The sequence below is a fragment of the Sciurus carolinensis genome, chromosome 9, assembly GCF_902686445.1.
Source record: "Sciurus carolinensis chromosome 9, mSciCar1.2, whole genome shotgun sequence".
NCBI lineage: Eukaryota > Metazoa > Chordata > Mammalia > Rodentia > Sciuridae > Sciurus > Sciurus carolinensis.
The window spans coordinates 60,454,405-60,469,183 of NC_062221.1; the positions used below are offsets into that span (position 1 = coordinate 60,454,405).

General features: G+C 33.7%; 1 protein-coding gene across 3 annotated transcripts in view; it reads left to right on the top strand.

Annotated features, from left to right (window-relative positions):
- Positions 1 to 14,779, top strand: part of Il1rap (interleukin 1 receptor accessory protein) — a 134,209-nt gene that overhangs the window by 103,837 nt on the left and 15,593 nt on the right. For all 3 annotated transcript variants that reach the window (XR_007110193.1, XM_047564108.1, XM_047564109.1), the window contains exons 9-10: positions 12,937 to 13,086; positions 14,357 to 14,500. Coding sequence is in view for 2 of the 3 variants with exons in the window: in XM_047564108.1 (XP_047420064.1) it covers positions 12,937 to 13,086; positions 14,357 to 14,500 (294 nt within the window). In the remaining variant the exon portion in view is untranslated. The remainder of the gene's footprint in view (positions 1 to 12,936; positions 13,087 to 14,356; positions 14,501 to 14,779) is intronic.

The window sequence follows — 14,779 nt, forward strand, 5'->3', positions numbered from 1 at the left end:
GGTTCCACAATCTTGCTATTGTGAATTAAGCTGCTATAAACATTGACGTGGCTGCATTAATGTAGTATGCTAATTTTAAGTCCTTTGGGTATAAACCAAGGAGTGGGATAACTGGATCAAAAGGTGGGTCCATTCCAAGTTTTCTGAGGATTCTCCACACTGCTTTCCAGAGTGGCTGCACCAATTTGCAATCCCACCAGCAATGTAAAAGTGTACCTTTTCCCCCAACATCTATTATTGTTTGTTTTCTTGATAATAGCCATTCTAATTGGAGTAAGATGAAATCTTAGGATTGTTTTAATTTGCATTTCTCTAATTACTAGAGATGTTGAGCACTTTTTCCTATATTTATGAATTGCTTGTATGTCTTCTTCTATAAAGTGTCTGTCCAGTTCCTTGGCCCATTTATTGATTGGGTTCTTTGTATTTTTGGTGTAAAGTTTTGTAAGTTCTTTATAAATTTTGGAGATAAGTGCTCTATCTGCAGTGTGTGCAGAAAAGATTTTCTCCTACTCTGTATGTTCTGTTTTCACATTATTGATTGTATCCTTTGCTGAGAAAAAGCTTTTTAGTTTGAGTCCACCCCATTTATTGATTCTTGCTTTGATTTCTTGTGCTTTGGGAGTCTTGTTGAGGAAGTCGATCCTAAACCAACATGATGAAGGTTCAGGCCTACTTTGTCTTCTGTTCGGTGCAGGGTCGCATTGTTTTTAATTTGTGCTTCTCAAAGACTCATGTCACTGAATACTTTTTATGAACTTTACAGGTCACTAATTAATAGTCCTTTCTGTGAAGTGTCCTTTGAAATCTTTAGCCCACTTTGTTGTTCAGTCATTGTTTTTTTTTTTTTTTAATCTAATGTGTTGTAGGACACACACATATGAGCACACACTCAACATTCTCAATACAAGTCTTATGTCAAATATGAAACATATTTTCACCTAGTATATGAATTCCTTTTTTCTTTGATAGACAAAGTATTTAAAAAATTTGATGATGTTTATTTTATGAATTTCTTCTTTTATGGTGAGTGCTTTCTAAGTACTGTGTTATCAGTCTTTGTCTTGTATTAACAGTCCTGTTTTCCTCTGGAGGATTAGATTTTTCCTTACAGAGTTAGACCTATGATATATTTCAAATTATGTTTTTATGGTGTGAGGTATAGGTTAAAGTCTACCATTTGTTTTTTCATATAGCCAGTTGCTCTAGCATTAAATGTAAAATATTTCCCTTTTTTCTTGAATTATTTTGGAAAGTTGGCCCAAAAACAATCACTTGCCTCAACAGGTGCTGGTCTTTTTCTGCATTTCCACTTATTTTCTATTGATCTGTGCCTCTTTAGTCCAATACCTCTTTATCTTGATTAACATGACTTATGATATATCTTATGACTATTTTAGAGACTGTATGATTTCTGTATAGATTTTAGTATCAGCTTGCCAATTTCTACATAAAAGCCTGCTGGAATTTTGATTGGGACTGTGTTACATATATTTACCATTCTGGGAAGAATTGAACACTTAACAATATTGGGTTTTCCCATCCATGAAGATGATGTATCTGTCACTTTATTTATATCTTCATAATTTCTTTCAGCCTTTTTTTGTATTTGAGTGTACAAGTTTTGCACACATATTATCAAATTTAACTCTATGTATTTAGATTTTTATGCTGTTCTAATAGTATGCTTAAGTTCCACTTTATAATTGTTCAGTAATAAAAGAAAGAAGTGCAGTTAATCGATTGATCTTGATCTTTTGACCTTCCCACATGCATTGATTAAATAAGAAGCTTTTGTTTGTTTATTTGTTTTGTTTTTGACTCCTTAAGATCATGTCATCCATAAATAAACAGAATTTTATGTATTCCTTTCCATGCTTTATACCTTTGAATATTTTTCACTGTGTGTTTCTTTCTTTTGGGTCTTCTGTACACTGATCAGGAAATTATGAGATGTGATCATCTTTGCCTTATTCCCAAATGTAGAAGACATTCAGTATTATACATTAAATATGATGTTATCTGTAGGTTTTTCTGTAAATTACAATTAGCTACATGAAGGACTAACCTTTTTTTAGTTTACTGAGAGATTTTTTTTGTTTGTTTGCTTAATGAGTGTGTTGAATTTTTACCTCCATCTGTTGAGAGATTCGTATGAGTTTTCTTAATTTTAGTCTGTCCATGTGATAATTTATAGTGTTTGTTTTTGAATTTTTCATCTAATCTCACAGTCTTTGAATAAACCCCTATATTGTCATGATTTATTTTATTTCTTCTTTATTACTAAGACTTGATATGGTAATGCTTTGTTAAAATATTTGTTCATGTTAAAGATTTGGCTCAGTCTTTGTTCATGAGGGATATTGATTAAAATTTTTATTTGTTGTAATACCTTTGGCCACAAGTTAGAACTAGTTTCTTTTGCTATTATCTGAAATCTTGTGTATAAAAATTGGTATTTATTTCTAGCTCAAGTATTTTAAAAAAATCTACTATTTTTTATTGATGCATAGCAATTATCTGGAAAAGTAGGTTTCATTATAGCATATTCATACATGCACTTAACATACTTTGATCAATTTCAGTAGCTCCCTTTGCCTTCTCCTCCCTCCCTTGATCCCATTCCTCCCCTCTACCGATCTCCCATCTATTTTCATGAAATCTCTCTCTCTCTCTCTCTCTTTTTCCTCTCTGACTTCACATAAAAGAAAAACATACAATCCTTGACTTTCTGAATCTGGCTTATATAGCTTAACATGATACTCTGCAGTTCCATCTATTTTTCTAAAAATGACTAATTCCATTCTTATATATGACTGACTAGAACTCCATTGTGTGTATATATATATATATATATATATATATATATATATATATATATCACACTTTCTTTATACTTTCACCTGTTGATGGACACCTAGGCTGGTTCCATTCATTTGGCTGTTGTGAATTGTGCTGCTGTAAACATGGGTATGCATACATCTCTGTAGTATGCTGACTTTAGATAATACCAAGGAGTGGTATAGTTGGGGCATATGGTGATTCCATTCCTAGCTCCTTAAGGAACCTCCATACTGATTTCTGTAGTGACTGTATTAATTTATATTTCCACCAACGGTGTATAGAGTTCCTTTTCCCCCATATACTCACCAACATTAATTGTAATTTGTATTCTTGATGATTGCCATTCTAACTGGCTTGAGATGAATTCTCAGTGTAGTTTTGATTTGCATTGCCCTGATGGCTAAAGATGATGAACAAACTTTTTTTTGTATATTTGTTGGCCATTTGTACATCTTCTTTTGATAAGTATCTGTTTGGTTTATTTGCCTATTTATTGATCAGATTATTTGATTTTTTTTGTGTGTGTTAAGTTTTTGAAGTTCTTAATATATTCAGGATATTAATCCTCTGTTGGAAATATAGCAAAGATTTTTTATCCCATTCTGTAAGCTGTCTCTTCATTCTGTTGTTTCCTTTGGTGTGCAGAACTTTTAAATTTGATCAATCTCCTTTGTCAACTCTTGCTATTATTTCTTGAACTATAGAAGTACTATTCTGTATCTTGAAGGGTTCCCCTGTGTTTTCTCTTAGCAATTTAAAAGTTTTAGGTCTTATATTTAGTCCTTTAATTTGTTTTAAATTAATTTTTGTACAAGGAGAGAGAGAGAGATTTGCTTTCATTCTTCTACATATAGATATTCAGTTTTCCCTCCACCATTTGTTAAAGAGGCTGTCTTTTCTCCAACATCTGTTTTGGACACCTTTGTCATGAATCAGAGGATTTAGTTGCATGAGTTTATTTCTGCATCTTTTATTCTATTCCATTGGTCTATATGTCTGTTTTTATGCTAGTACCATGCTGTTTTTGTTACTATGTCTCTGCAATATATTTTTTAGTTAAATATTGTTAGACTTCCAGAATTGTTCTTTTTTTGTTCAGAATTGCTTGGGCTATTCTGGATTATTTGTTCTTCCATATGAATTTGAGGGTTTTTTTGTTCTCATTCCTTAAAGAATGTCATTGGTATTATAGTGGGGATTACAGTGAATCTGTAGATTGCATTTGTTATTTACCAACTTAGCAATATTAATTCTGACTATCCATGAATATGGGAAGACTTTTCATCTTCTAATGTCTTCTTCAATTTCTTTCTTCTATGTTCCATAATTTTCATTGTAAAGGTATTTCACTTTCTTGGTTAGGTTTATTCCTAGGTATTTTTACTAAGGCTATTGTGAATGGAATTGTTTTCATGATTTGTTTGCATTCATGATTGGCATTTAGGAAAGATAATGATTTTTTATGTTGATTTTGTATCCTGCTACTTTGCTAAAAGTCTAGTAGAGTCTTCAGAGTCCGAAAACAGGAATAATTGACTTCTTCATTTTCTTTTTGTATCCCTTTTCTTTCTTTTTCTTGCCTCATTGCATTGGCTAAAATTTCAAGTAACATATTCAGTAGGATTGGTGAGAGTGGACATCCTCATCCTATTCCTGATTTTAGAATAAATCTTCTCAGTTTTTCCCTCATTCTGTATGGTGTAGGATTTGATTATGTCATACAAAGCCTTTATTATGGTGAAGTAAGATCCTTCTATACCTAGTTTCTATGGAGTTTTTATCATGAAAAGATGTTGAATTTTGTCAAAGGGTCAAAGGCTTTCTCTGCATCTGTTGAGATTATCATGTGATTTTAGCCTCAATTTTGTTAACATGTTCTATCATGTTTATTGGTTTGTATTTGTTTAACCTTCCTTTCATTCCTGTAACGAAACTAATTTGATCTTGGTGTATAATCTTTTGAATGTGCTATTGTATTTGTGTGTGTGTGTGTCTTGCTGGGAACTGAACCCACAGCCTTGTGCTTACAAGACAAGCACTTTACCGACTGAGCTATCTCCCCAGCCCTGTGCTATTGTATTTTGTTTACAAGTATTTTATTGGAAATTTTTGTATCTATATTCCTTAAGAATATTGGTCTGAAGTTTTTTTTTTTTTTTAATCATGGTTATTTTTGTATGTCTTTGTCTAGTTTTGCTTTCAGGGTGATATTGGCTTTGTGTAATGAATTTGGGATTGTTATTTTTCTTTTTATGGCAGTTTTGGGAATTTGTCTTTCAAGGAATTTTTTTCTAATACACCTAAGTTGTCACATTATTGGCATACTGTTTTTGTTGAATCATTTTCTCATTTAATGTCTACAGAATTTTTGGTGCTGTTCCACTGTCATTCCTGATATTAGTAAGTAGTGCTTTCAATGTATTTCATATGGGTTTCCCAATTTTATCATGTTTTGCAATGAAAAAACAGGTGTTTATTTTTTTCCTATTATGTATCTTTATGATATTTCCTTTATTTTACTCATATCTTTATTATTTTCTTCCTTTTATTATTTTGCACTTAATTTGCTCTTTTTCCACCATCTTCAAATGAAAGCTGAAATCATCGATTCTTCTTTTCTTTTATAAATATTCTGAGCTATGAATTTCCCTCATGGGAGTTCTTCAACCAAATTTAAGTAATGTTGAACTTGCATTATTATTCTGAACAAAATATTTTCTAATTTTTTTTCATTTGTTTTGACCCATACATTGCTTAAGCCTAGTTACCTGATTTATACAGATGTAGGGGGGATTTCTAGATCTTTTAATTTTGCTGTATGTGAAAATTGATCTAATTGTTAGAATTGACTTAATATTCATTTTCTCCTGGTAAAATAATTTATAGTATTCCATGTATCATCTAAATTTAGGTAATTAAATTAGCAGTGGAGATAAAAAGTCAAAGAAAGGGTTTCTCTGACTTAGAACCACCCGAGGAAATTGTATGATTGAGTGGAAGGATCATGAATTTTGATTCCAGACATACCTAGGTTCAAGGTTGGGCTCTGGTGCTAGCTATGTTTATGAACTGATCCAAGTGGTCCTTTTCTTATCCTTCAAATACCCAACTCTCAAAGTATCTGTGAAAACTGAGGAAATTGGTAATACATACTTTGCATGGTGCTGTATGCATCATTGAGTCTTGGATTTTTTTAACCCAACCTGATAACTTCTGCATTTTAATTTGAATGTTTAATCCATATATCTTTAATACAATTACTTGTTTAGGTACTGGGGGTTGAATCCAGGGATACTTTACAACTGAGCTAAAGTCCCAGTCCTTTTTATTTTTATTTTGACACAGAGTCTTGCTAAATTGTTTAGGGTCTTGCTAAGTTTCTGAAGCTGGCCTCTAACTCATGATCCTCCTGCCTCAGCCTCCTAAGTCACTGGCATTACAGGCAATTTTAAACTGGCTTTATTTAATTCTACCATCTTACTTTGTGTTCTCTACCTCTCTTGTTTATTCTTTGTTTTATTCACTTTCCTACCTTCTTTTAGATTAATTGGTAATTCTAATTTATCACCATTTTCCTTTTATTTGTTCTATCTCTTTTTAATTATTTTTATTTGTTTAGTTGGTTGGTTTTAGTTTCTCCTCTAGAATTGCAATAATTATTTTGAACATATGGGTTCTTCTTGCTTTGACTACCTTACTTATTTTATGAAAACTTTATAATGGCATACTTCCACTTATTTTCTCCTGTTCATTATGTTGTTATGAGACATATTAGTTTTCTATATATTATGAAATGCCATAATATATTGTTATGATTTTTTCTTTAAATGATTATCTTTTAGTTAAACTAAGTGAGAAAACTAGCACTTCATTTGCATATTTTCCATTTCTGGCAGTATATGCATTCTTGGTAACATTTTAGTCTGCAGAACTATTTAATATTTCTGATGGTTCACATCTGCTGGTGATAAATCCTCTCCTCTCAGTTTTGTTTTACCCTGAAAATGTCTTATTTCATCTTTTTTTATATTTTAACATTTTATGAAGAAAGTTTTCAAATGCATGTAAGACTTGAAAGAATTATACAGTGAGTAATCATACACCTTACCCAGATTCTACCATTAACGTTTTGTTATCATTGTTTTTCATGATCTATTCACTCTTTTCCCATTCATCAATGCATCTTATTTTGGATACCTTATAAGGTCATTGTAGACATCAATTAAATTATTGCCTAAATGTTTAAGTATCTTATCATTATGGAGATTTAAAAATTTATTTATAGTGCTCTTAATTTTCTGGTAAAACCTAGAGTAAGATATTGCATAACTGAAATGTATCATTTGAAAACTTTTGAGAAATGCATATATCTGCATAGCCTAAAACCCTATCATGACATAGAATGTAACCATGACCACAGAGAGTAACGTTCTGCTCTTCCCCTAATGGGTTTATCCCTGCTTCCCCTACCTCCTTCACCCTTGGAAAGATGACTGGTTGGAGTTTCTTTTTCAGAAGTTTGTTTTTTCCTCTTCTTGGACTTTATGTTCATAGACCCATACAGGATGCACCATTGTACAAGTGTTCTTTCATTGAGCAACTGTTCTTGATATTCACCCACGCTGTTGTTCTTATTGGTCATTTGGTTCCTTTGTTTGCCAAGGAATACTTTTTCAAAAGAATGTTTTGCAGTTTCTTTATTTGTTCTCTAGGTGGTGGACATCTGGGTGTTTTCCACTTTGGGGGTCTTTTAAGTAATGCTTCTGTGAACATTCTTATCCATGTCTCTCTATGGACTTCTTGTACTTTTCTGAGGCAAATTCCCTTGACTAGAAATACTGGCTTGATTTTATCAGAAACTGATAGACCTTTCTTCTCAAGTGGCACCCAGAGCATATGCAAATCTTCACCATTTGGTGTTCTTCTTAGCTTCAGCTTTCATGGTGAGTGTGCCTTATTATAATTTTATTTTTATTTCCCTGATGACTAAATACTGAGAACATTTTCATGTGCTTATTAATCATCTGTAAGTCTTCAGTGATGTGCCAGTTTAAATATTTTTATCCATTTTACAATTGGGAGAATTGTGCTTTTATTATTGAGTTGTAGGAGTTCTTTATCTGCCCTGGATAACACTCCTTTGTCACACACGTTTTTCAAATACTTTTCCCATTCTGTCACATGCCAGTCTGTTTACTGGTGTTTTTAATGCATAGAGGCTCTTACTTTTGATGAGATTTTTTTATTAACTTTTTTTTTTCATGCTTATTGCTTCCTCTATCTTAAGAGAGCTTTGTATACTTCAGTCATGAAGTTTCACTTTTTTGCGCAGGTCCCTGAGCCACCTCTAATTATTGCTTTTTAAATGAATGCTATGAGGTAGGAATTGAAGTTTAATTTTCTTTTTCATATTGGTAAGCAGTGGTTCTGATACTTTTGTCAGTATTTTCACTAGATATATAATTTTAAGTTGAAAGATTTTGTTTTTGTATTTCAGTTCTTTAAAGGTACCCTTCATTTTTTTTCCTGCAAAATAATATTTATAATATGAATTGGGTAGCTTTTTATTATTATTGTTCCTTTTATATATTTCATTTTATTTATTGGTTTGTTTGTTTGTTTGTTTGTTTATTATTTGGTGCTGTGGATTGAACTCAGGGTGCTGTATTCCTGAGCTACATTCCTAGCCCTTTTTAATTTTATTTTGAGACATGGTCTCACTAAGTTTCCCAGATTGGTCTCAAATGTGTGATCTTTCTGCCTCAGCAACCCATGTCGCCAGGATCACAATCATGCACTGCTGTGTCCAGCTCTCATTTGTTTTTCCTTTGGCAGATTTTGAGGTTTTCTCTTCATCACTTTGTTTTGAACAATTAAATTATGAGAGCCTTAAGTATGTTTTTATTTTTATGTATCTTAGTTTATTAAACTTCTTCATTCTGTAAGTTATATTTTTCATTTAAATAAAAAAAATTTCAGCCTTTATTTCTTCAGACATATTTTCCTGTAACTCTTAATCTTTTCTCTTTCTTTAGTCTTGCAGTAAGATTTATGATACACAACTCAGTAGTTCCCCCTCAGGTCACTGAGGTTCTCATTTTTATTTCATCGCTTTTAAAATCTGGGTTTGGAGAGTTTCTAATGTCTACTGATCATTTCTTTTGTGATGTCTAATTTGTAGCATTTTTAATTTCAGAAATGCATATTTTCATTTTTGTATTCCATTTCTCCATTAAAATATTGATATTTCCTATTCTTGGGTCATGATGGTGAAGATACTATTTTTTTTTAATTCAGCAAACATTTTAATAGACATTTCAAAGTACTTACTGGCAATTACATCATCTTTGCCAATTCTGGTTCTGTTTATACTGGATGATTTTTCTTCTGAATATGGATCACATGTTTTTTTTCTCTTTATCCTCTTATTTTTTATTATATGGTGGGCATTATAGATGCTGTATCACTGAATCCCTGCGTTTTATTAGAGTGTTCAGTTTTGTTCTAGCAGGTAGGTAATTTACTTGCATGAACACTTGCATATTTATTTATTTTGAGTCACCTTCCATAGCTGTGTTAGAATAGTCAAAAATAAATTGCCTTTTCTGTAGGGCTGCATTGGACCTACTTCTAAGGCACAGCTTTTTTTGGTGTCTTTGTAGCTAAATAAAGTCTCTAACCTCTAAATGGTCTGAACTGAGCTGTTTTCCAGCCCTCATGGTGTTATGCAGTTCCTAGCTGCTATTTGCCTGATCATGTAAAGTACCACCCTAAATATGCTTAGCTTTGATTTGGCCAAAGAACCCATGATAGAATTCCTTTTCTACTGTACTCCATTGCTAGAGTTCTCTTCTCTCTGGTATTCAGACCTCTAAATCCAATCTAACTCAAAATTCTGGAACTCTAATTTCTTAGAATTCAGTGCAACCACTGTGTTCTTTTGACTTTTCTCTTTCTGTGCCATAACCCAAAAAGTATTTTGAGGCAAAAAGCCAGAGTGATCATGGGCTTAGTCTTTTCCTGTGCCTTTTTCCCCATAGATCACACTCATATGCTACTAGTTGTCCAATTTTGAAAGATTGTAGGGAAGACTACTCTACCATCAATTACTCCTCAAAGGACAGAAGCCACAATTCAAAATACATAAACTTTAACACACTACAATAGCCAAATCAATTGGGTCTACAGGTCAAGTCCATCTTAAGTCTTTGGTTTACCATTATTTAAATTAAGAATTCTGTTTGCAATTCAGGAAAATGGCCATTGCTCATTCCAAAAATTATCAAGAAGTTCCAGAAATTTATCAGATTGCGACCACAGATTCTGTGATTCCTTGGAATCTGAGTAGGTGGCATATGGTTGGAGGACTCAATGGATAGCAAGTTTCCAATTACAATAACTTCAGTGGAATTTGGGATTTGGAGACAATTTTACTGTAGAGTTGCAAAAGGAATGGAGGAAATTCGGATTCAGGAATAACAAGAAGCAAACGGCTATCTCCTGAGTTAGATTATTAGTGATATCAATGAGGGAGGTATTTCAGGGATCCAGTTTGGCCAAATTTCATCACTCCTTTGGTCTGAGAGTGCATAGGGGTCAAATCATTATATCAAAATGCCAGAGCTTGCAGCTGGAGCAGATAGAATATGTGATTGGAGGGTCACCCTTTCCCTGTACACCGGCACAGCTCCACGTGAAAGCCTTGCACGGCATCTCTTGCACATGACCCTTGGAAAATCAGGCTGATGGAGAAATTATTTTCAGAGTCCAATTAGTTCAGTAGTATTAGGAACTCTTCGATATCAAGACGACTGCACAAAATACCGTCTGTAGATATGACACATGTGATTGTGTGACACAAAAGTTAAAGCCTCATTAGAAAAAAATAGACAGTAGTAAAATGGATGTACTAGAAATTTAAGAGGGTAATTGATCTCTTGGTCATTAAGCAAGACCTCTATTGATGGTTAGAAAAATCCATTTCAGGTACGTGTAGCCAGTGACCTTTCCTCCTCCTCCCCCATTTTGCCTGGGTGGACACTTTAGAGAGCCAAAATAACTCAGCAAATAATGAAAATAACAGTGGGACCTACCCTAGTGCACTGTTTACATAACATGTACTTGGAAATATCAAGGACACAACAATTTTTGTGCCAGCTACCTGAATCAGTCTTAGCAAATCCTCAGTAAGAGTACTTCTTTTGGTGGGATTTTCTTGTTTTAAAGGGTCACTATTCATGAAGCAAGTACAAGAGCACTTGATAATCATTTCACACTGCTATGTCCCAGGCTGTACCTGTAGCAGGATGAACAACCTGGGTTTGGGATCATGAACTCAACACTCTACAATTTTCCCTTTAATTAGAAAAGTTTGGATTCAATTCCACTGATTACCATTTTCTCCTTAGGATAGAAAACTGTTTTAAAAGGAATCTCTCCTCCCAGTATATGATCAGTAATTGAACTCATGGCAATATTAAGCAAAGATATCTGCGCTTTGAAATTAGAGTCGCTCCATTGTGATCTCAGCTTTGAATGACATCTTCTGTGCCTATCTCAGCAAACACTTAGCAGCCACAATGTTCCAGGTGCTCACAGAAGATTTCTCTCACCATGCCTAATAGACTTCCCTTGTTTCAGTCTCGTCCCTTGATCACCTCTATCACATACCTTTTTCTTTTTGGCATTGATCACTACTTAAAATTAACTGATAAATTCATGACATTTTTTATTTACTTCTCTGAATTAGGATATTATCCCCCAAAGTACAGAGATCTTTTCTCTTATCCACCATTCTATTCCCCAAAGCTTGTGGCCAACAGTAGATGTTAATAAGACTATCATGTCAACAATTACCTAATTTAAGCCCTCCGGCTTCAGATTCAGGAAATGTTCCGTTCCTTACTCAGACTCTTAAGCTAGTTACCACAAGCAACCAAATGAAGTTTCTGATACATAGTATAGTGTAAAAATTATTTAAATATCTAAGTAGGATGGATGAAAAGACAGTCTCTACCTGGAAAACTGAATACAGGTTAGGGTAAGTGAGAGGGAGTAGAGAAGCAGACCTATAAGATAAATTACATTATATAAATAAAAACACTATAAAAGAATTATTAACAGAGAAAACTGGAAATTTCTATAGGCAGAGATCAGATATGTCAAATAATGGCATTTGAACATGACCTTGAAAACTGAAACAGGGAAAGCACTATTCCAACCAGAAATTCTCTAAAGATCAAGGCATGATATGAAGTCTTTCTGAGTTTTTATGAGGAAAGGTCAGTGTTCAATGAGACAGGAAGATGGTCATGACCAATGATTTGTTTCTAAAAGGCTTGATTTATAGGGCTGACAAGTTAATAGCCAGCTTTACATTAATTGAGAATTACCTCACTCTATTTCTTATAATTCCAAGATAATCAGACATGGTGTCTGTAACATAAAAATAAACAGATTATGTGGAAATCTGCCCATAACCAGATATTGCAAGTCAGTACAGTCTTAACAGTGCATATCCTAGGACTGTGGACATGGGAGATGTTTCTGGAGCCAAGCATACTCAGTGTTTTAGGTAGAAGCCCTCCATTTCTGCTAACTGAAAATAGGATTTTTGAAGCCTCTTTGCAAATAAAGGAAAAGGAACTAAATTCCAATTATATGACAGTGTACCAAGTATCATGGGCTCCTCCAGGTAGGACATTTAAGACTCCATTCCAGAGATTCAATCAGAGGGTAAAAGGACAGTGTTCAAAAATGTTTTGAGGTGATGTATGGGTCAGATTGTGGGTTTAATTAGATAGCTTTCTGAATTCTGCCCAATGTTAAGATTCTGTTTTAATTTGTGTATCATCAAAGTTCAAATTAACTGATAGCTAAAAACAACTTCTATGCTAGAAACAAAACACAATAAAATGAGGATGAGACAATCTAGTATTATGAAATAGAGTCTAAACTCACCACGTGATCTCTGTTTATTCAAACATGTAAGTCAGGTGCTGGGTTCAGCCTCTTGACTAATCCAGCTTTGCGGGATGATGGGCCCCTGTGATCACCATGTAGAAATTCATTCTGGTTTGTTATTCATTCCAGTGGTAGCTCCAAGATACACAGTAGAACTGGCGTGTGGTTTTGGAGCCACAGTCCTGCTGGTGGTGATTCTTATTGTCGTTTACCATGTCTACTGGTTGGAGATGGTCCTCTTTTACCGGGCTCATTTTGGAACAGATGAGACCATTCTAGGTAAGTGATGGAAGTTTGATGTAAATATCTTCCGTTGTCATCTTTAGAAAACATATTCACTTGATAAAACCTAGATTAATTGAAAGATGTAAGCACATTGCCATCTATTTCATTCCTTACCATTAAACAGTCTTCCCAATATGTAGTATTCTCCTTTCTTAGATCAATAAGTGATTTAGTCTAAGATTAGTACTGTCCAAATAAGAAGTATAAAGCGAGCCACATAGGATATTAAAATTTTCTAGTGGCCACATTAGAAAAAGTAGAAAGAAACGAGTGAAAATAATGCTTAGACTCAGTCTGTTCACATTGTCATTTCAGCATGTAATTGATATAAATTTGAGATATTTGGCAGTCTTTTTGGCACTAAAAAAATTCAAAATTCACACTGTGTTACATTTTATACTCAAAACATATCTCAGTTCAGACCAGATGCATTTCAAGTGCTCAATAGAAATGTGATTTACCGTGTTGGATTGTCCAGGTCTACACTCCACGCTCCACACTCAGGGGTGATCTGTGCACCAGCAGTATCAGAATCACCTGAGAGCCTATTAGAAGGAGAATCTTAGGCCTAACTCCTACAGAATCAGAATCTACCTTTTAACAACATTCCCAAATGATTTGTGTGCAGATTAAAGTTTAAGAAGCACTGCTCCAGTACAAAAAAATATCGTCTGGAAATAAGAGTGGAACCTTCAAACACACAGATACTTAGGTCAACCCCATGAGGATTCTAATTTGACAGGCTTTTGGAAGAGGCACATAATTTGCATTTCAATGACTCATTATTTTTATAATTATGCAACTTTGGGAAAGCTTAATCCTTGAATCTAAATATATTTTTAATTATAGTTCTTTCAGGTAGGCTTTGGACAGTTTCAAAAAGTGTCAATTTATAATTCTAATATATAAACTAGTGATGTATCAAGACAAGGAATAGAATTCTCTGCATGGCATTAACTTGTGGCACCTACAATTTAGGTCCATGTTCTTAATTCAGAGTTGAATGAACTAAACCTTCCTCTTTCCCCACTATAGACTCAACTAAGTGAGCTGCAAATAGAAGACACATTGAATAAAATTTAAATATTCAAGTAGTTGTTTTGCCTGGGAAGTGTCACACACAGAAAATTACATTGATATCTATCACATAATTTACACATGCCAAAATAAAAATGTCCCACATGCAGATGTTAGATTTAAGAAAAAAGTTATCAATTTTGAGAAGCTTTCCTAACTTCTATGGGGTCTGTGTTCCTTTTGCTAGATGGGAAGGAGTATGATATTTATGTATCCTATGCAAGGAATGCTGAAGAAGAAGAATTTGTGTTATTGACCCTCCGTGGAGTTTTGGAGAATGAATTTGGATACAAATTGTGCATCTTTGACCGAGACAGTCTACCCGGGGGAAGTAGGTATTTCACAGGAGTACAAATGATGTTATCCTTGAAAGGCAAAGAGATCCTAAGCTTTGGATTGTGTTTGAGAGTCATAGCTCTATATTAGCATCTTTGGATATTTATTGTCTGATTCTTTGAGTAATAGAAACTTCCCAGAAATAAAAATATATTGTAAGATTTATACTATTCAACTCAGTTTATGGTATTAAAATATTTTCCCTGGTTATCTTTAACACTTCCATTTCAGAAAAGTATAGATTCACAGTGGAGTAAAACTAAATTGAAGTGCC